Source organism: Bos javanicus, chromosome 9 (assembly GCF_032452875.1).
Source record: "Bos javanicus breed banteng chromosome 9, ARS-OSU_banteng_1.0, whole genome shotgun sequence".
In the NCBI taxonomy this organism is placed as follows: domain Eukaryota; kingdom Metazoa; phylum Chordata; class Mammalia; order Artiodactyla; family Bovidae; genus Bos; species Bos javanicus.
In genome coordinates, this window is record NC_083876.1 from 103,510,086 (window position 1) to 103,533,197 (window position 23,112).

General features: G+C 44.9%; 2 protein-coding genes across 4 annotated transcripts; one reads left to right on the plus strand and one right to left on the minus strand.

The window, feature by feature from the left end:
- Positions 1 to 60: 60 nt before the first annotated feature.
- C9H6orf120 (chromosome 9 C6orf120 homolog) lies at positions 61 to 2,367 on the plus strand. The gene has a single exon (XM_061428611.1). It carries the CDS (start codon positions 61 to 63, stop codon positions 613 to 615), a length of 555 nt encoding a protein of 184 aa, XP_061284595.1. The 3' UTR covers positions 616 to 2,367.
- Positions 1,438 to 21,592, minus strand: PHF10 (PHD finger protein 10). 3 transcript variants are annotated; one of them, XM_061428607.1, is made up of 12 exons: positions 21,463 to 21,592; positions 18,540 to 18,646; positions 16,119 to 16,249; positions 15,389 to 15,466; positions 14,397 to 14,530; positions 14,158 to 14,307; positions 13,483 to 13,592; positions 11,373 to 11,526; positions 7,697 to 7,852; positions 3,102 to 3,210; positions 2,654 to 2,842; positions 1,438 to 1,621 (listed from the first exon to the last, which is right to left on the minus strand). In XM_061428607.1, exons 1-12 carry the CDS (start codon positions 21,547 to 21,549, stop codon positions 1,536 to 1,538), a joined length of 1,491 nt encoding a protein of 496 aa, XP_061284591.1. In that variant the 5' UTR covers positions 21,550 to 21,592; the 3' UTR covers positions 1,438 to 1,535. The 3 variants fall into 3 exon arrangements, with proteins under 3 accessions (XP_061284591.1, XP_061284590.1, XP_061284592.1); XM_061428606.1 differs by having other exon boundaries at positions 15,389 to 15,472; positions 21,463 to 21,591; XM_061428608.1 differs by lacking the exon at positions 21,463 to 21,592 and adding an exon at positions 20,520 to 21,393 and having other exon boundaries at positions 15,389 to 15,472.
- Between the last annotated feature and the right edge of the window lie 1,520 nt (positions 21,593 to 23,112).

Genomic DNA, 23,112 nt, shown 5'->3' on the forward strand with positions numbered 1-23,112 from the left:
CCCGTGGTCTGTCTGCAGGACGCTCGCGGATGAGCACGGCCTCCGCCTGGCGCCCCCGCCATGGCCGCTCCGTGGAAGGGCGCGCTTCTGCTGCTCCTCGCGTCGCAGGCCGTGTCCTCGGCGCAGGCCTTGGACGAGGAGGAGGTGCCCGAGGGCTGGGTCCTCCTGCACGTCGTGCAGGGTCAGGTAGGAGCCGGGAACTACAGCTACCTGAGGTTAAACCACGAGGGGAAGATCGTCCTCAGGATGCGCAGCCTGCGGGGCGACGCGGACCTGTACGTGTCCGACAGCACTCTGCACCCCAGCTTCGACGAGTACGAGCTGCAGTCGGCCACGTGCGGCGCCGATGCCGTCTCCATCCCCGCGCACTTCCGGCGCCCCGTGGGCATCGGTGTCTACGGGCACCCGTCCCACCTCGAGAGCGCGTTCGAGATGAAGGTCTACTACGACGCGACGCTCGAGCCGCATCCGTTCGGTGAGACCGCCTATTCGGACGGTACTGATGCGAGTCGCAAGCACGCCTATGCCCCGGAAGACGCGTCTCAAGAAGAGGAGTCTGTGCTTTGGACGATATTAATTAGTATTTTGAAGTTGGTACTTGAGATTCTTTTTTGACTCGCTTAACATACTCTTGAGTATAATACTCGTAATCTGCGAAGCTGAGTGCACCTCGCTGTGAACCTAGCTTTACTCTGACCTGGTTGGCACTCTGGTTACCTTCTCTGGGTGGGGGATGAAAGGATAAAGCCATAGTTTCGTTACCTCAGTCACTCCAAAAGTACGCAAAGCAGCAAGCACATGTTTTAATAAAGCATCAAAACTCCTGTAAAAGGAATATGCACAATAAAATGTTTAAACCCCACTTTGATTAGTTTGTCAGGTGACTAGATTATTGCAGTGATTTAGGTTTTTACTCTGGAGACTCAAATAGATTAGTGTGTTAGCTTTAAAGAGTTACTGAAAGCAAGTCTGAAATGTAATCATTTCTCCACACTTGCCTGACCGTGAACTAAAGTCCCCTGTCTACACCCGAAGTAGAGACAGCACTTGCTGTCCAACAGGATCTCCTGGTAGGCCGGTGGTGTCCCCACATGCTGGTTAATGATGGTTCTCAACTCAGCTGCACCAGATCTCCTCAGGTTGTAATTTTATCACCTTGGGCCCCTGTGGAAATTCTTTCGTTATTAAATAACTGCCCTGCTACCCATGGTAGACCAGAAAGTACAGATTAGGACAATTTCATGAAGATAATAGCAACTTTTAGGTTAATGGAATAATAGTTATGTATCTCTAATTAAGCTGCATAATGTTACCACTGAATTTCTGGAGAGAGCGAAAGTACTAAGAAATAAAGACTTTCTGCAAGATGGAACTATTTTTCCACTTGGTTTCCAGGGTGAGAGTGACTTACAAATAAATTTGCAGATTTTAAGCATGTAATTTCAAAATCTTTTATTAGCATAAAAATGAGAACATGGTAAATAAATTGGCACCAAATATGTCATTTAATTGCATATTACAGTATTGGGGTCAAACTATCCCTCTTTGCTGTTTTTCCCCCTTCTGCCCACTTTCCTGGGTGTTGGGGGTGCTCGCTGACAACAGTCACAAATCCAGCGACCTAGGAGAAAAATTGTTAGTTAATACAGGATGAGACTTAACTTTTTAGGACTGAGTTTTAAAACCATTTAGTTCTCCTCCCTTCGCTAAGGCTACTGATAATCCTCACTGGATTTCTGGTGGCACTGGCACGAACTTCCCTTAAGGTCATCAGTGTCATACATGCCCTGTGAAATGCACAAGGGGAGGGATGGGGTCATGGAGGAGTTAAATAATGATAGGCCCCTTGAAGAAATTATAATCCTTTCTGAAATACTACCATACTTTAAAAGTTCAATCATACAAATCCTTATATAAAACCTATTAACTGACTTTGGCTTATTTTTATGCATCTCAGCATCTCCTCAAGTCCTGGTGTACTATGCTCACATAGCACTTTAAAATGTATCAAGTATTTGATAGCATTATGATAAAACTATACAACATATTTGACCTGAATTAGTATAGAACTCTAAATAATTTAAGTTGCTTACATCTCAATTCCCAGGAAACCTAGGCATATATTTTATAAAGTATCAGACAGTGTTAACTATGCAAATCAGTTCTAAAGTTACACAATTATGTGTATAATGTTTTAGTCCAATTACTGTGATTTATTCTTTGATTCTGTGTTCATTCTGAAGTTATCTGGAATTGTTATGTTTCCTCAATTTACAAAAATCTGGTTTAGTATGTATAAAGGCATATAAGTCATTTTGTTAAATTTCTAAATGACATATAAAAATAAAACCAAGGCTTTGAAACAAATCGATGCTACTGCCTTAGCTATGTCAGCACACCACCACCAGCTCCTCTGCACACACTGAGCTCCACTTCAGAACTCCCAGGCCGTCTGCTGCCTCCCCTGTCCTTAGGCAGCTTGTCTAGAGATGAAAACCAGGCGCACACGACCATAGCTTTGGTCACTTCTAGTGAATGGAAGGGTCTCCAGGCCCTTCATGTCATCATGGTATTTATGCAGCCTCCGAAAAAAACCAAGTGCTGGAAGAGTCCCTTCACTCAAAGATAATGTTCCTTCTTTTTCCATCTTTACCTGATGGGATAGCACCAAGGCCCACACAAAAAGTATGATAACCTCTGTCACACACATCACAGAACATCATTTCTTCTTCGTGGTGGGGTTGTCCACATATAATGCAAGTCTTACACTCCATACACTGCCATGGGTAGGTCTTAATCATAGAAACAAGCTCCATGGTCATATCCAGGCAAGAAGGATGGCCTAAACCAAAACCAGTATTAGTTTTATTTCACACGAGAATTTTTACTTAATATGGCATAGTAAAATGCTAGTTTGCTTGAACTTCTCAAGAATGGCTACAACGTTTTAACTGCCGAAGAGAAAAGGAAACACAATGTAGAAGAAAAGACAGGGACGTTTTATGCATCTGATGACTCTGGGTCAAGCCTAGCTGACTACTGAGAATGCTAGTTTTCAAAGCAACAATCAGCTTAAAGTGTGAAGCCGTGTCAGTACTTACCACTGTTGTCACACTGGGAGCAGTGCACAAGCGGCTCAGCCTTCCCTCTCCTGCTGGACTCCTTACCCTTCAGACAAATCCCACACAGAGCATTTGGAATGACCTTTGGCTGGAAGGGTAGAAGAGGGCTATAAATTCATGCCAGAAGAACCTACTATGGGTTCAAAAGGAATTACTACTGTATTGCCTTGTTTACTTCCAGTAACTTGTTAATGAGGACCTACCTTGCTAACAAGGACCTTGAAAGAGATAACCTGACACCAGTCTGCCTTCAACAGAGAACGGCCTACCAACTAAAGCCTTAGGCTTCATGTTTAAATTTTGTCCACGGCATGATCTCATGAGGATTAGATATATCATTCCACACTCCCTACATACCAGTAAGATCTGTACAATGACCTGGAGGGAAGACTAATACAGTGTCAACCTGCAGTGTTCACTGAAAGAAAACTGCAAGTACCAAGAGACTACTACAGGGGACTCAGGCTTAATCCCAAACAGATGACTCCATTGTAAGCAGTTTATATGCTGATTCTGTTTAAAAGCTGATGTTCTCCAAAGTCGTGAGACTACTTCTATAAAATCTAAGTTACAAAATTAATTTTTTAACATTGTTAACTGAAAGAGGTTTCAAGCACACACTGTCGTGTGCAGAAAGGTTTGTGGGAAGCTGAGTTGTGTAACTTGTTCCCTCTGCATATCCCATACATTAACAGAGGAGCCGACACTTCAGAGAAAAAGTATCCACTATAACCAATAAAACGTAAGAAAGAAGTAGTTCTCAGATGTGCAAAAGATAAAATGATCACTTAAAAAATATGCAGACACCCCCTATATTTCAAGTACCATTCATTTTTCAGATGAAAAACAATCCAATGAAGGCATTTGGGCTTTAAAAAAAACACTTGGCGAAACATGGGAAAGAACAAAGAAGGTTCCTAAGCCTAAAATTCGGAGGGGAGGGGAGGGCAGGGGAACAACATCACAGCCTTGACCATGATAGCGCGATGCTCACTTATGACCTGAACACGGAGCAGTGGCGGGAGAGAGCACAAGCAGGGGCCAAGCAGGAAATGCAACGGGGCGAGGGCACGTTCACTCACTCACTCACTTATATAAAAACCGGGAGAAAAAGTATGAAATGAAATGGGGCCGAGTGCATGTTCACTCACTCACTCACTTATATAAAAACCGGGAGAAAAAGTATTTTAAGTAGAAACATTGTGTCTGTTTTATTATAACCCAAACAACATCTTATATTTCCATTCCCTAAGTTACTGAACCAAGGAGGATCCTAAGCAGAATTCCAATTTTGCATACTGTTACTCCAGCTTTGAAATGTCTCGCTGCCACCTTCAAAACCTGTACAGCCTAAACAATATGTTCTTAATTCTTTAGGTTTCTTTTTTCATTTTAATTATCTTTCTTTACAAAAGATGACAGAGGCATTCAAAAATAATTTTTGGCTTATTTATTTAAAAAAAAGTCAACCTTATACATAAATATAATAAAAACAATAACTCTATAAACAATCACAAACGTCTCTACAAAATAATAAATATCATGGAAGTTAAAACATACATATAAAACGTTACTGTAAACTACTCTATATCTCCTGTGTATCTTTATACCCTGCTCCCCAACAAAAGGATAGTGTCACATGCTCAAACCTCCTAAGTCTTGCAGTGTAGTTACCTCTGCTGTAACTGCTACATTCTACCCATAAGGTTCTCACTGTGTTTTCTTACACCTAAATAAAAAATAGCTAGGAAGTGCACTTCTATGATCCAAATTCTGGTGCAGTTATGATCAAATCTGTAACTGCTATAATATACAGCAGAAAGCTACCTCTCAATCCACCAAAATAAGAAATATCTTTTGGTTACGGTACCTGCACTAAATGTATAAGATATTTAATACTTACAGTTCAAGTTAGATACTGGCATACTAAGTACTTTAATATTTTTTCAGTAAAGTCAAGGAAGTAACCACACAATACTAAAGTCTAAATCGAGAACTCCTCATAGGAGATCCTTTACACAAATCAAAAGGAGTAAAACACAAAGCTAGTCATTCATATTCTAGAGCAGTTCAAGTTCTACAATCATTAAAATATACATTGGACACCTACAATAAAAGGACACCAAGAAAATTCTAGGTTTAGTTCTAAGCTTAAAATCATAATGTTCTGTTAAACCTCTTAAAGTTTTTCTTACCCAATAGTCTTCATCTTGATGAAAAGGGGGAGAGAGGGGTGGAGACGGAGGGAGGCAGACAGAGACAGAGACAGAGCTCCGCAGCACGTTTATCAGGTGCCACAGCCCAATATGAAAACATACTCTGTTCACTCAAGCGCCCAGAGCGCTCTCAGAAGCCATACTGCTCACATCCAGGACTGTACACATCTAGTGTCTCAAGGTTTGCGGAGGTGATGCAAGAGGAAGGGGCCAGCATGTGGAACTCCCTGAAGGTTAATGAACGGAACCTCACGTATGTCTGACAGAGACAGTCCTACTCCGTAACAGCAACAACATCAAAGTTTCACTATTGACAAGAAAATTAAAAATATTCTGCCTAAGAGTTCTCAGCATCTCATATAAAAGGCTCGTGATACACAATTTTCCTCCTTGAACACAATCAAAGATAGACTTTCATGACAGCACTAATACAGTATAGATTTTAATTATATACTAATAACACAGGCCTGAATCCTAACAATTATGCTTTAATTTCAGGTTAATGTAACCTAAACAATACTGTCCTACAAATTAAAGGCAAGCACTAGTGAATACTATTAAGCAAGACATCAGATACATTATAATTTTTCTTAACTTCTGCATTTTAAAACACATTTATATGTATGACCTTCAGCTTGAAGTACCCTAATAATTAGGCACGTCTTGGCTTATTAATACTTTTCGTAGAGAGGTTAACTTTTAATAAACATGTTCACATTAATGTATGAAGTCTAGATACTGGCTGTTCCAAACTGTGAAATACCTGAAACATTTTTAGTTACTAAAAGCGTTCACAGAAGATTATAAAATGCTCATTCCGCATATCCAACTTCTTTGAGTACTATCAATTTAGGTTCATCTATGTGATTTCTTCTGTCTTAAATCAATGATAGTCCTGAACAGTTCTTCATTTTCAACCTCTATTAGAATGTCTATTTTAATATTCTTCCCTGTTTAGCCCATGACTAAGCCAGGCCCACTGTCTGCAAGGCCCCCCTGGCGCTGACAGCGCTCTGGGCCGCAGCTCCCACTCCCAGCTCCTCACAGGCCAGAAGCACACTGCGCAGCACACACAGCAGCTAACTTTCCAGAATTTAATCTTTGGAGTTCATCTGCTTTCAGTTATCAAGCATTAATTTACATCTTTCATAGATAAGCTCTATATGTAAAAACAAGAACAAAATCACATGGTTGCAGCCTACTGCACCGTCCTTGCTGAATGGAGCTGGGCTGAAAAAATATGCACTTGAAAGCTGATGATTTACTACAGAATACACTAACTTGTTAAGCTGCTTTCTTACTGTAGGAAAAGGAGGCCACGGACTCTAAGGAGGGCTCTGCTTAGGCTGAGGGGACACTGGTCAACACCCTGGAACCTGTGCCTCCGGACAACACTCCACAACCCTAGCCTGACATACACAAGTGTTCAGCAACTCTGCTCAGCACAACTTTTTGATCATCTTACTCTAAAATGCTCCTTCAAAACACCTTCATAATCCCATAAAAAGCAGAGTGATACATACCAGACTAAAAACTGTGTATTTTACTATTACCATTCAAAACATAAACTTGCAGCTAATTCTACTCCTTTTACGATCATCTTAAATCCCCACATATGAATGAGGCTCCTCACCTCTCACCCAACCTTCTGAAGGAGAAGGGGCAGACAGCAGAAAGAAACACTAGAAATAATACTATCGCTGATAGCATGCTACCTGACCGAGAAGAACCCGATAAGAAAGTTAGGAAGTGATAGCTAAGCCAAATCACCTTGCCAGATAATGTGTAAATCCTCATCACAGAATTGCACAGGGTACTCACCAAGGTGAGGCTACAAAATTACATTTTACTACTTTCCATTGCAGAGTTAGCTGAATTTGGCAAATGGATCAAATAATTCTCAGACTGAATCCAGATCGCTGTTAATGAAAGGCACCACAGAAATACAACTTTTCTAGGAGGACTTCCTCCCTACTGCACTGCTCAGCGTTGCTAAATACCAGGAAGCTTTCCGTGTCAGACAACGACGATTTTTACACTGAGGAAACAAAGCATTAAGCTCTGCCTATTAGATCACTTTTCAAAGACTCATACTTGCCTGGTTAGTACGTAAAAAAAAGATTCTCTTATCAGTTTTACATATACAGAAAACAGACGCTAACCCATAGCCAAAGTGACAGGAAAGCCACCAGGAAACTAAAGCAAGAAGGAGGAGGCTGACGGAGGGCACACACCACAGGAGAACAGCTAGTGAAGTGCAGCAGCAGGAGCTCCACAACTTTGAAATTCAAAGTTAAAATATTTCAGGGAGAGAGGCTGGTCAGGAAGGAAGCTGAGTCAGGGGCTTTTTTCTTCTACCTTGTGCCCAGGAACTGACTTGGACAGTACAGAGCGCTTGGGAGCATCTTTTCGTGGAGCGGCAGCCCTGTCCCTGGGCCTCTGTCTTCCTGGCAAAGGCTCCTCCTGGCCTTCGGGAAGGCCTTCCCCCTCGGACACGTTGCCAGAGGAGCTGTCCTGCAAGTCAAAGGCACAAACACAGTCCCTCGGAATTCATGCAGATTTGAGTCTGAATTCTGAAAACTACAGAAAACATCCAGAAAAAGTTTTAAAGTTCCATCGATTTCAAAATTAAAAGATAATTCCGATCTAAGAAAACATTTCCAGCAGAGAATAAGTTAAGAATCACTTCTCCATCTTATAAACACATTATAGCTAATTCCATTTATATCAGCTAGTACCTTAACTGACTTTGTTTTCTGACTGAATTTGACAAGAACAGAACTATTATTTCAGTTATTAGTACACCACACAGCTTCAACACCATTTTACCATGTCACAAGGGAGCATACTTTTTTCATACAAAAATATTCTTTCAAAAAACTGCTTGAAATAAGTGTGGGCATTTTTACTAAGTAATAAAGATCATTAAAGAAGTTCAAGCCCAGAATCGTGTCTTCGTAATATTAAACTACGCAAAGCCAATTATCGTCAAGTATTCACAACCGTATGAGACGTATTAGGTTGGTACAAAGGCAACTGAAGCACTGAAATTTGCCTTTGATGCTGGAACACAGTCTTAAATGTGGTTGTGTTACACATCATTCTAACGTTCACCACTTTATGTTTTTTGCTAATGACACTACTTACTGTTTGTTTTATATTTATTCTAGGCTATAAAATAAATACAAGTATTTTAGACTATGGTTTTCCCTGGTGGCTCAAACAGTAAATCATCATCTCCTGCAATGCAGGAGACCTGGGTTTGATCCCTGGATTAGGAAGATCCCCTGGAGAAGGGCATGGAAATCCACTCTAGTTCTCGTGCCTGGAGTATCCCATGGAGGGAGGAGCCTGCACAGCTATAGTTCATGGGGTTGCAAAGAGTTGGACACAACTGATCAACTAACACTTAAGACTATGGAAATAATTTTAGACAAAAACCAAACTCGAGTGATTTTCTTATTTGAGTTCAAAATGGGTCGTAAAGCAGAGGAGAAAACTCATAACATCAACAACGGTTTGGCCCAGGAACTGCTAACAAACATACAGTGCAGCGGTGGCTCAAGAAGTTCTGCAAAGGAGACGAGAGCTCTGAAGATGAGGAGTGTGGCGGCCAGCCACAGGAAGCGACAACAACCAACCGAGAGACATCATTGAAGCCGATCCTCTCACATAGTTTTAACTACACAAGAAGTTGCCAAAGAACACAACGTCGACCATTCTACCATCACCTGGCATTTGAAGCAAATTCAGTTCAGTTCAGTTGCTCAGTCTTGTCCGACTCTTTGTGACTGCAGTACGCCAGGCCTCCCTGTCCATCACCAACTCCTGGAACTTGCTCAAACTCAAGTCCATTGAGTCAGTGATGCCATCCAACCATCTCATCCTCTGTCGTCCCCTTCTCCTCCTGCCTTCAATCTTTCCCAGCTTCAGGGTCTTTTCCAATGAGTCAGTTCTTCACATCAGGTGGCCAAAGCATTGGAGTTTCAGCTTCAGCATCAGTCCTTCCAATGAATATTCAGGATTTCCTTTAGGATGGACTGGTTTCATCTCCTTGCTGTCCAAGGGACTCTCAAAAGTCTTCTCCAACACCACAGTTCAAAAGCATCAATTCTTTGGTGCTCAGGCTTTTTTTATGGTCCAACTTTCACACCCATAAAGATGAACCAAGTTGGAAAGGTGAAAAACCTTGATAAGTGGGTGCCTCACGAGCTGACCCAAAATAAAAAAAGCACCGTTTTAACGTGGTCTTCTCTTATTCTATGCATCAACAATGAACCATTTCTCGATCGGATTGTGATGTGCCACAAAAAGTGGATTTTGTACAACAAACAGCGACAACCAGCTAAATGGCTTGACCAAGAAGCTCCAAAGCACTTCCCAAAGCCAAAGTTGTATCAAAAAGGTCACGGTCACTGTTTGGTGGTCTGCTGCTAGTCTAATCCACTACAGCTTTCTGAACCCCAGCGAAACCATTACATCTGAGAAGCACACTCAGCAAATAGATGAGACGCAGTCAAACTGCAGCACCTGCAGCCGGCACAGTCAGCAGAAAGGCCTGGCTCTCCTCCTCGGCACGCCCGGCCACTCGCCACACAGCCGACACTTCAAGGCCCGGCTCTCCTCCATGACACGTCCGGCCACTCGCCACACAACCGACACTTCGCAAGCGGGCCTCATCTGTCATATTCACCTGACCTCTCACCAGGCAACTACCACTTCTTCAAGCATCTTGACAACTTTTTGCAGGGAAAACCCTTCCACAAGCAGCAGGAGGCAGAAAAGGCTTTCCAAGAGTTCATCGAATCCTGGAGCATGGATTTTTACACTAGAGAAATAAACTTATTTCCTGTTGATAAGAATGTGCTGCTTGTAATGGTTCCTAATTTGATTAATAAAGATGTGTCTGAGTCTACTCATAATGACTTAAAATTCATGGTCCAAAATTGCAATTACGTTTGCACCAACCTTAGGAGTTCAATAATAATCTATTTCCTCATTTTTTTATTTAAAATTTCTAATTAGAATAAAAATGTCACACTCCTCTAAATTATGAAAATCAAAAAAGATTAGGTTACCCTAAACCACCAGACAGACATTGAGACGACTCCTAGGAGCACGAGGCACCTCATTTTCTCTAGTGATGTGTTTCGTATAGGTGCCCAGATTCACACACACACTCCCACCTACACATGCACCCTCGCCCTTTAAACGCAAAACTGAACAATGTTGTGTGTGTGTTTTAATATTTGTAAGTATTATGCGCATTCTATCACAGTGTTCTTTGAAGTGCGTTTCTACCACGTAAACATATCGCCCATTGTGGACATCAGATTTACTTCTAATTTTCGCTACATTAAATATTGTTAACACTCCAATGGGCATCTTTTTCCTAAATAAATTTTGCTACCCTCTCATCAGGTTCTTTGGATAAATTCTATTAGTGTATTTGCCAAGTCAAATTCCGTGGAAGTTAAAAAACTTGCTATGTACTATGAAAATGCTTTCCCAGTAAAGTTTTTCCCAGAAAAAAACTGGATTAACTGACACTCTCACTAGCAGCAAAGGAGAATGTCAACCTCATCGCCCCCTCATCACAGCACAGTATCTGAAAAGCATCTTTCTTTATGCAACATGCAGCATTAAGTGCGTCTTAGATGCTGTTAGTGACAATGAAATGTGGTACCCATGGAACGCCAGCACAACCCCAGGCTCCGGCTGCCTACAATGGCAAGCGTAAAATGGCCACTGCTGATGATGCCGTCACTGCTGGTGATGCTGTGCTGATAAAACCCACCCTATACCACTGTCTTCTTTGTTCTCTTCAGCTCCACAGAGCACACCAGCGTCCCCACAGTCCTGCAACAGCATTCTGCTATTAAAAACATCATGCAGGACAACCTAACGCACAACATGTTGGTAACCGTAACATTTCCCTAGAAGAGGCCAAAGACTATGGATTACACTCCAGGGAAGCAATCAGCAAAATTCAAAGGGAGAGGAGACACCTCCCACTGAAGGTAAATGCTCTCACCGAAGTGCCTTTGCTTTTCCGTTTCTCATCACCTCGACCATCTTCGGCATCATCTGAGTCACCATCGCTCTCAAGAGCGGGGAGCTCAGGGTCGAGGGGGGGCTCGTAAAGCGCTGTGTTTAATGGCAAATAACGCAGCTCATCCGGCGAGTACCTAGGGTTCAGAGAGAAGGTTTTCAGTTTTCCTCTATTATTAAATACAAATGTACTAATTCTGAACTACGATAATAGCCTTAATATTAACCCCAAATACTTTTGAAAATGATTAGAGGCAATAAATACTTTTTTACTTTGGTGCTCAAATAGGGACATGTAACCAATAAAAAGCCTAAACGTTTTTTCACCTAACAGTGTAAAATATACATTTGATTCTTATTATCAAAAGATAAATGTCTCTCTGCTTTACCCTCAACACCCCCTTCAAAGAAATGTCAGTAGTGATGGATGAAACTGTGGCCACATAGAACTGGGCACAAAATCCAGCTGCCTGACCCCCTCGCCTCCACCGTCCTGAGTCGTCACTGCCTGAGCCTCTCGCCTTCACACGTAAAGCAGGCACGACAGCAAGTCCATCGCACAGAGCAGACGTGAGCATCAAATAAACTGGCACAGGGCAGTCGCAGCAGGAGGGCACAGACACTGTTTCAGAAACACAGTTTCCAGGAACACAGTATTTAAAACCAACTTGTGAAGCAGGTGTTCTAACCGTGATCACCTCTTCCCTCTAAAACTAGGGACCGGCGACCCCCAACCCCAGGCAGCCGGCACGTGGCCTGCTGATCACGTCCACGGTGCCGCCCCAGGACGCACCACAGCTCCGTCCTGTGTCCTCAGCCGGGAATGGACACGGATGAGCATCCTCCTCAACCAGGACATCACTCCAGAAAGCAACGAGCGGGGCCACACAGGCCCATCACCCAATAATCTGCTTTGTCCAAAATGAGAAATGTTAAATCTGCTGACACGCTGCTGCAGAGCAGCAGCCAATTCTGACTCCATATTGAACTGTTTCTTTGACTAGCTTTTCGTTCCTTTCGTTATTATAATCAAACAGAATGGCCTGTCTCAGAGGACCCTACCCCTCTACATGACAAAAAGTGCCTTTATTCAGAACGCGGGGTCCACCCACAGACGGCAGGAGGGAAGAAATTAACACATCCCCTGCCTGAGACTTGACATTCTAGGAGATGTTTGCAAGATTAATTAATGGTCTTTTTTACTTTGCTTCCTCACCTCCCTCCATCTCTGATGTATAAAAGAACCTGGCATGCAGACCCTAGAAGACGTAGCCTGCCATCCACTCGGTCAGCCAGCTCCCCAAATAAAGTCTCTTCCCTGCCTCAACCCCTTGTCTCTCAGATTCACCGGCCGGCCGTGTGGTGAGCTGAGTAAGCTTGGACTCTATATAACACCATGATTTAAGTCTGACGTTCAAAAGTATGATACTGTGGTCTATTTTAAATTCTACTATCTAAAGAATATTCTCTCTCCTAAAAACGTAAGAGGACTCAGGAGGCAAAGGCTGAGACTGACAAAAGTAGCTGGTTCCATCCAGGTCGGGAAGAAGAGACCCGCGTCACCCTCACGGCCAGAGCGGAAACAGCAGCCAGGCCCGGGCAGCACGAGCTCCGGGCCGCCGCCCTCCTCCCCGCAGGGCACGCCCGCCTCTCCAACTCCCCCTGCTTCTGTGACCACAGACTCCAGGGCTGCGGGGGGGCGCTTGCGGGGAGAGTCAGGGCATATCCAGCCAGCGCTGCCAGCCCAGACCACGCCCTCAGGACGGAGGCCGGCCCCGGACCACGCCCTCAGGACGGACCACGCTCTCAGGACACCCTCGGGACAGCGGTCTGAAGCTCCCCCTGGTTTGCATCCACGGAAGCGCGGACAGGTGAGCAGGGAGGCAGCATCCCAGGCTTTAGCAGCAGACGCTCAAGTTCAGTGAGAGCATTCTTCACCACAGAACGGAAGAAGACAGAAAACACTGACGCAAATCTTGTACCTTTTACAGTGATGCTTACAGAGCCAAACACTTCTAGGAGACAAACACAAGGCTTTGAAGTCTCTCACCAACACCAGTACTAACAACAACAACAAAAACCCCACCATGTACCTTTTGTAATATTCCTGGAACTGTCCGGGGATGAGAGCCACCGGGTAAGAACTGACCTTGGTTCGCTCTGTTGGTAGCACTTTGTACTTCCCTTGAGGCACCTGGATAACCTGAATTAACACAAAGAGAAATACAAACCTGGTTCCATGCACAGAATTAAAGACTTTAGGAAAACAGTGCCCTCCTGCCCTTAAAAAGGTGAGAGACATTAGGAGCTGCGGCCCAGGGAACAGCGGCGTTTCTAGAGCTACAGGCGCACGTGCTGACTGTTCACCATGGCCACTAAGGAAAGGCAGTGTCTCTGCTCACCACGTACGGGCTACTTAAGAAACCTTTGGAGCTCAGCTGCCTCGTCTGTGAAACGCAAACAGTACCAGTTTCACCTCCCGTAGTGAGGGTGAGAAGTGCATGAGCTACTGTGGAAACCTCTTCCGTCCACCCCAGCACGCAGGAAGCTATTCAGCTACCAGACCCCTTCAGCAGCATGTCCACCACAAAGCAAGGAACACATCACACACACAGATGAGAAGCAAACACCAGGCATACTGAGACGACAGCCTCGCTTCAGGGAGAAGAGGACACACTGCTGGTACAGAACACTGCGACAGAGGCACTGAACAGCCCACGGCCACAAGCGACTGAAGTTCAGGGGCTAGTAAACATTAGCGATCCTACGTGTGTCTGTAAGTCAAAATAAGCTCTCCTCTCTTCCATTCGCTCCCGGTTTAAGTTGCTGTTAAATTCAGCTGCTTTTTTCGCAGCTTTCTTAATGTACTCAGGCACTTTGCTGGCTTCAACTTTCTGAGTATTCTGTTGTTGCATTTGCTGAAATAAAAATATTACAGTTGGAAGTCACATCTAACTTTATAAAATGTGATTTCCCAAACCAAAATCCTGGTTACCTCGATACTTACAGAATACTCTTTATAGTGATCTGTAATTCGTTGGCGTTCTTTTTCCTGTAGAATAACAGAATATTCAGCATGTTTGGCTGGATATTCTTTTATCATTAAATCAATTACTTCATCACTGCGCAATGCTGTTAAACCTATTTCAGACAAAAAAAAGTAAAGAAGCTCTTTTAAGGCTAACTGAACATACTGATTTTCAAGACTGACTTTCCTTCAAGCTACTCAACATAAAAGCAGCTTTCCAATATTCAAAGCAAAATACGTTAATACACTCAAAAATAAGAAAAAATAATACTCACAATATAAAATCAAACAGTTATAAAGAAAGAGATTATCAAAGTTGCAATGGCAAAGAAATCAATTTTTTAACCAAACTTTTTTAAGACTCCATGTACTATATACAAACATATATCCTTTTACTAGAAACAACGGCTAAATAATAACGCACACTAACCACTGGCAATTAACACAGGGTATCAGGTGAGAAAAACACAGACTTTATCAATATACTTCCATTCTTAGCCTTCAAATTTGATTTACTAGAAATATTATAGAACCAATTCAAATTTCACCAAAAGCATCAGCACACACGTGGGTCATACGAACAATTTTTTAAACTCATAGTATGAGATTATACCAATTGTTGAGATGAACTCCTGTGGTTTTATATTAAAAAGCTGTACTAATATATTTATGAAAGAAAAAGTACAAATAAAGCACAGAGACAATTACACATAACTAAAAACTGAGTTTTTTAAGTATTTAATACTTTTAAAAAGTACTTTACAAATTTTGGACATAAAACATACACACACTTTGATGACTATGTGAAAGTTATTAGGAAATGATAGTCTCTTTTGTATTTTAACAAGAATCAAAACTGAAGTTAACAATTTAGCATCTAAATAATTCAGTCTATTTATTATTAGTTTTGGTTAAGTGTTTAGGGGAAGAAGACAATACTCGTCCGGCGCTGCTTCGCAAGCGCTCACTACCTAGAGTGCACTGCGTCTCCGTGATGACGTTTAGCTCTCTCAGGTACAATTTCTCCTTATGAGACAAATCTCGTCGCTCTAAATCTCCAAAAAAAAAGAACAAAAGACTGTTACAAAAAGTCTTTTGCATTTGTAACATTATGCATTTATAAAACTTTTAAAAGCTTAAAAAACTTAGAAAAAAAAAATTTTAAGTTAAAATCTTCATGGATTTTAAAAGTACCTCCTGTTCATATTCCAAATATTATTAAAAGAACACACAAAACAATCTTACAAATCAAAAAAATGAAAGTTAAAATAAAACTGAGAACAGAATAATCCAAAGCAAGAAGGTAAGACAAATAACTATACTAAAATAGTTGATGAAATATCGCCTTTCTCAAGTTCAGGTACAGCTTAAGTAGCTACTCCATTCCTAAGGACAAGGAGCAACAGTCAAGAATCAAAACCCCTCATTCATTAATGTGGTTACAAATTGATTTTTCCTTGCAATTTTTTTCCAGGAAATTCACCTTCCTCGTTTTGCTTGTAAATATGTTTATCAGGCATAAGAATGAATTGATAGTAAAGAGGGAAGTTGAACGAGAGCTGTAAATAAAATCAGCCAGCAGCAGAATATAAAATATGATATAATCTATACTCAAATACTCAGAACTTGACAACCCATCAAAAACAATTACTATTAGTTAAAAGTTAGATTTAATTTGTTATATAAACTGAGACTTAATACCTGGATATTTCCGTTTAAAGGAGGTCACACCCAAATATTCACTGACTTGTTCTTGAAGCATATAGTACTCTCCTGTTTCATCAGGTGGCCACTTGTACTCTATCAGATTTTCTGCGGGATAGTAGCTAAAGCTAAAGCACAGAAATATATATTATGCTTTAAATGTGGCATTTGTAAAATTTAAATCATTTTATTTTAAAGGATATTCTTTTTTAAAGATTTTTGAGATTTAAGGATTTGGAAAAACTGTTTTAATTATCTAAATTCTCAGTCAGTCTTCTATGATTCTGTATTACAAAGACGTTCCCATGATTCCATGTGCATCCAAGAAACTACAGAAGAGGAAGAGAGAAAAGAAAGACCGTCTGGAATACCAAAGCAGAAGAGCACACTGGAAACAACACTTTCTATGTGTCACAAAGAACAGAGATCACAACTTCAGGAACACAGGCGACATTTTTAGCTTTTCCAAATCAGGGTAGTGATACCAGTTCTGAATTCTTTCTTGTGGGCCTAGCCCTCAGAGCCACGATTTCATGCACCCAAAGTATAAAGTAATCAACTCCTGTTTTCCATCTCCTCTTCAATGAGTCACAAACACTGACAAAGCAAAACTCTAAAATCCTATTTCTCAATAAACTAAACTATAAACCACAGACTCCACATACCCAGGAGCAAATCATGGACCGAGTTTGATGGTGCCAGTGCACTGCAGATCAGTCCCAATCCTGAACAGCAAAGACTACAGATGTCTGGACCTGTACTATTCAACCTCTAGATTTCATCAGTGGACAATATAGGTAGAATAGAATATGATTTTATGCATCTATCCAATTAAGGCTTCCCTGGTGGCTCAGACCGTAAAGAATCTGCCTCCAGTGTGGGAGACCCGGGTTTGACCCCTGGGTCAGGAAGATCCCCTGGAGAAGGGAATGGCTGCCTACTCCAGTATTCTTGCCTGGAGAATCCAAGAATCCAATGGACAGAGGAGCCTGGTGGACTAGTGAGCAACCAACACACACACACACACACACACACACACACACAAACACAAACATCAATAAAAGACAAAAGAGTTTTCTCACAAGTGGTCCTGGGAAATTGGACATCCAAATGGACATGTATGAAACAGAACCCTTGTACCTGATGTTGCCTAGAAAAATGAATTGAAAAGTGGACCGGTGACCTAAACATAAGAACTAAAACGAGGAGACTCTTAGAAGAAAACATGGGGGTAAATCTTCATGAGCTCAGATTGACTAATGGATTCTAGATATGTCAGCAAAAGAAAGAGTACATAATTTGGACTTGAGCAAAACTTAAAATGTTGTGTATTAACAGAATGAAAAATCAACAGAATGGGAGAAAATATTTGCAAATCATATGTCTGATAAGAAATTAGTATCTAAAATATATAAAGAATTCCTACAACTCAACAACAAATACAATTTAAACATGGGCAGAAAACCTGAATAGACATTTCTCCAAGAATAAACTAATGGACAGGTAGTACATGAAAAGATGTTCAATCTGACTAGTCATTATGGAAACTCAAATCAAAATCACAGTAGAGTCCACTTCACACCTTTCAGAATGGCTATCATTAAAAATAAAATGGGAAATAAAACACGCTGGTGAGGATGTGAAGAAATTAGAAACTCTGTACGCTGCTGGTGGGAACATAAAACGGTGCATCCACTCTGAAGAACAGTTTGGCAGTTCCTCAGAAAGTTAAACACAGAGCTATCATATGACCCACCTACTTCACTCCTAGGTCCACACCCAAAGAAGCTGAAAACAGGGCCTCTGATCAGATATATTTATCCCCAATGTTCAAGGCAGCACTATCCACACCCCCCAAAATATGGAAGTAAGTGTCCATCAACAGATGAAAAGACAACACAGAGTATAATTCTAACAATGGAGTACAATTTAGCCTTAAAGAAGGAAATTCTAACACAAGCTACAACCTGGATGAACTTTGAAGAAATTATGCTAACCAAAATAAACCAGACACAAAAAGACAAACATTGTATGATTCCACCTACGTGAGGTACCTAGAATAGGCTAACTCATAACGACAGTAGAACAGTGGTTGCCCACGGCTGCTAAGGGGGGAAATGGGAATCTTATTATGTAAACGTTTTGGAAATGGATGGTGGTGACGGTCACACAACACTGTGAATGTAATTTATGCCACTGAATTATACATTTAAAGGTAGTTAAAATGGTGAATTTTGTGTGTATTTTACCACAATAAAATTTATTTCTTTGAATTGCATTAAGTAGCAAAAAGCGACTTTGGTGTTTTACAATCCTTAGTAATTGCCTTTGCCAGGGCTGGGGGATGGGGAGGAGAGAGCTAACACAGAGAAAAGACACACAACACAGAAAACATTAAAAACAATAAAACGGCAGTACCCAAGATCCTGGCTGGAAGTGTCGCAGCTCCTGGAGCTGTCTCCAGAGCCCATCCGCCTCCTTTTGGACGGCTGGGTCCCATCATTTGAATTATCTTCATTATCATCCTATACATTCAAAAGATGAAAAAAATAACTGGACAAAGAACAGTAAATAAGGGAAGATTATGTAATCCTCCCAAACTTGCTAAAAGGCTCAATTTGAAGGCTTCCTAAAGATTATACAAATGATAACCAGGGACAAGAATTTGGCCTTGGCAAGACCTGGAAAAAACCAAAAACTAATCTTCAATACAAATCAAAATAGAAAATTTTCAATAAACTTGTAGGTCTAAATCTACTTTTCCTTTCTTACCAAGAGGTTAAAATGCCTTCTGCTTTGAAAAAACACATCAAACTGCTGCAATACTCTGAAATTAAAATAAACATTCCTACTCTAGCTAGAATAAAAATGTATGAATCAGTTACTGTTTAACTCAACTTAGAGCTGGTTTATTCTAATTGGCTATTTCAGATACTTATATCCCTGTGAAAAGGACACAAAGGAACAAAAACAGGACCAATTGTTATTTTTTTCTTATATTGCAAAAATTCAGCAAAAATATACCAGAATAAGATTCATCGACCAATACAACACCCACTACCTCCCCAAAAGAGGTTTAAAACTTTTTAAAGTGACATTTTCCATTATGTGACTTTATCAAGGTTGTAAGTTAGACCATTTCATTAAGGAAATGAATGATGAATCATATATCAGGAAATTAATTTAATCACGTTGTTGTTGTCCCTAAGGCAAACATAGGGGTAAATCTATGTTTATCGGACTCTTTTGTGACCCCATAGACTATAGTCCCCCAGGTTCCTCCGTCCATGGGATTTCCCAAGCAAGAATACTGGAATGGGTTGCCATTTCCTGACCCAAGATCAAACCCATGTCTCCTGCATTGGCAGGTGGGTTCTTTACCACTGAGCCACTGGCGAAGCCCAACCACATACTAGCCAAGGCTTAAACAAAAAAGATTAAAAACAAACAAAAAATCAAGGTAATCTAGCCTCCTAAGACAATACAATTTTGTTAAATATCATGAATCTAAGAATACAGAAGTAGTGAGTATGTCGGTCAGGCACATCAAAGCTGGGCTGCCTGGAATCTTACTGGGCGCCAACTGCCCCTCACCAGCTGGTGGTTACCCTCAGTGGTGAGCCGCTCCTTACCTGTAAAACTGTGACAACAGTACTGCCTGTATTACTTGGCCAATGTAGGGATCAGAGTTAATACATGAAATAATTAGAGCAAGGTCTTGCAAACTGTTAAGTGCCCAGGAGAACTTAGCTAATATGATTGCATTGATGATCAAGTCTCAAAAGGCTCCCTGTTAGGAATTTACTCAGATCCTTTACCAAATAGCAAAAACCGTGGAATATTCTCCTTTTCAATTCTTAGCAAATAAGTATTCAGTTGAAGAGTTCTGTATACTCCTATTAAGATAAGCAACCGGGTAGGAGATGGAGAACAGCCTAAATCTACTAAATATTCTCCAAAAACTTACATTTAACAATGTCTCTCAATTGAAACATTTCAGTCAAGAAGCATTCAAGTATCATTTCTCTTCTATTTTACTTACTTCTGAGCATTTTAAGGATTTTTATGTCCATTTGTTTAAATACCTTTCCCTTAGCTAAAAAAAATTGTATACACTTAAAAAGTGTTAAAAAGTTAAAAATGGAAAGTCCTCAAAAAAGCTGAAAGCACAATTTCACATGTAGTGTTTGAATTTGCTATTAGGAATTCTAGGCAAATGTGTTATTCCATATAGTGAATATTAGAGAGGGATAACAGCAACATATTTCCTAACAATATGATGGAATACGATTAAAAGAATTTGCCTGCAACCTGGCTACTGACAGAGAAGTCCGGGTTTTAAGGCTTCCCACCTCTGAAGTCAGCAATGTGTATTTCAGAGTCCTGGGTGGCTCTCACCTTGGGATTAAACACATTTCTGAAGGTCAGTGGACAGGAATGTGAGCAACCTCGGGGAGACGGTGAAGGACAGGGAAGCCTGGCGCGCAGCAGTCACTGGGGTCGCAGAGTCCGACACGACTCAGCGGCTGAAGCACCGCCACAGCGGCAGGTCACAGATTCGGGCTGGCCTCCCTGGCTGGCTGGGCTCCGGCGGCACCGGCCACCCTCAGGCCCGGCCCGGGCTCCGGAAGCCCGGCCTAGAGGAGCCCCGGCGCCCGGCGCGCCCCCCGGGAGGAGGGGCCGCAGGCTCGCCGGCGCCCCCGGCCCGGCCCCACGGCCACCGACACCGCACCCCGGAGGGGCCCCATTACCGTCCAGCTTCAACCTTCCGGTTACCACTCAACTGCGGACGTTTAAAAAGTCGTTCCCTCACACACTACTCAACTAACTGAACACAACGTGGTTCACTAAACGCTCATCCTGACTCTTCACTCATCTTTGACTTTCAAACCCGAAGTCCGCCTCACTTCCCTAAAACAGCACAAACGACGAAACAAAGTCGGCCTGAAGAGAGCAGGGCGGCTTTTTGTTGATTTCGCTCTTCAAGTTCAGTTCATGAACTGGCTAACTTGTTTCCCACTTGTACACGTTGCTACTCTTTAGGAGAGCCCAAACACTTCAGAAGGGCACTGCTCAGACGAAGGCGCTCCTCAAAGCGCGCAGGGGCCCAGACCAACGTGAGGAGAGCGCCCGCGGCGTCGGAGCAAACTTTTATTTCTTCGGAGAGCGGGCTCCCCGGGGGGACGCGCTCGGGGGCGCCTTCGGGCGGAAACCGCCAAGAACACTCGGGACCGAGGCCGAGCGGACCCCGAGCAGCGCCAGCACGGCGCGGGTCCCGCCGCCCCTCGGGCCTCCTCACGGCCGCCCCCAGGCCCCGGCCCACACCCGGCCCGCTCCTCACCTTCGGGGACTGCGCTCCGGGGGTGGCCGGGTCGCTGTCGCACGGCCGCGGAGACAGCGCCGTCCCGGGGCCGCCCGCCGCCGCCATCAGCCCGAGCGCCCCGCGCCGCCGCCTCCGCCGCCGTCGCCGCCTCGTCCCGGCCGCCGCCGCCGCCGCCGCCACCGCCGCCGCCGCGCGGGCCGCCCGCCGCCCGGGCCCCGCCCCCTCCGCCCGCCCGCCGCCCGGGGGCCGGCCCCTGCCTCCGCGCGCCCCGCGGCCCGCCAGCGCCGCCGCCACCGCCATGGCCGCCGCCAGTGCGCCGCCCGCCGCCGCCGCCGCCGGGGACGCCGCCCGCCGCTCGCCGCCCGCCGGGCCCGCCGCCGTGCGCGCCCGCGGGGCCCTCCGCGCCCTCGGCCGCCGCCGCCCGCTGCGCTCGCCGCCGCCGCCGCCCCCCGGCCGCCGCCCTCGGCCGCACGCAGCCCCGGCCCGCCGCCACCCCGCCTCCCGGCCGCCGCCGCAGCCCGGCGCGCTCCGCGCCCCACCTCCCGCCGCTCCCCTCAGCCCCCAGCCCCGCCCCGGCCCGCCGCCCAGGCCGCGCTCGCCGCCGCCGCCGCCCCCTCCCCGCCGCCCCCGGCCCGGCCCCTCACACGTCAGCCCTCTCCTCCCACCGCGCCCCGCCCGGGCTCCCCGCCTCTCCCCTCCGCCGCCAGCCTGAGGGGCGCCTCCCCGCCCCTTCCTTCCTCCCAGGTGTCCGCGCCCGCGTCCCCGCGCTCGCTCCTGGGGGGCCCCGGCTCTCCCCCACCCTCCATCCCAGGTGTCCCTCCCTCTCCGGGGTCCGCGCCCCCGTGCCCTCTCTCCCTCCTGGGGGTGCCCGCCCCTCCCCCTCCGCCTTCATCCTGAGGGGCCCCTCCCCGCCCCCTCCCTCCCGGGTGTCCGCGCCCCCGTCCCCTCCATCCCAGGTGTCCCTTCCTCCCCGGTGTCGGCGCCCCCGTCCCCTCTCTCCCTCCTGGGGGTTCCCGCCCCTCCATCCCAGGGACCCCTCCCCGCCCCCTCCCTCCCCAGTGTCCGCGCCCCCGTCCCCTCTCTCCCTCCTGGGGCCCCCGCCCCCCCGCCTCCCCGGCGTCCGCGCCCGCGTGTCCTGACGCGGCGCTCCTCGCCGCCCTTCCACCTCCTTCCCGAGGGGCCCGCCCCCTCGCCCCCTCGCCCCCTCGCCCCCTAGCCCTCCATGCGGGGTCCCTCCCCGCCCCCTCCCTCCCGGGGTCCTCGTCGCCCCGCCCCCTCCTCCACCTTCCGGGGGGTCTCCCCGGCACCCTCTCTCTACCCGGGGGGCTGCATCGCGGGGGCCTCTGGGGGCCCCAGCTCCTCTCCTCGCGTTCCCGGTTCCCAGTTGCTGCCTGTCGTCCGCCTTTGTTCTCTGCTCGCGGCCTCGAGCTCTCCGGCGCTCGTGAACCACCTGCCAGGGAACGTGTCCTTGCCAAAGGCATCCTCAGCTTGCTTTCACTTGAAAAGTTGATCCACATCGACCTTGGTGCGTGCGGGAGTCCTCAAACAGGTGAAATTTAGGACTCTGCTGGGATGCTGCGGATGCAGAAGCTCCCACCCAGGACGTGAGATCGCATCGCAGCGGAGCATTTCGGGACCATACCGGCCTCATCGGATTCCCTCTCAGCT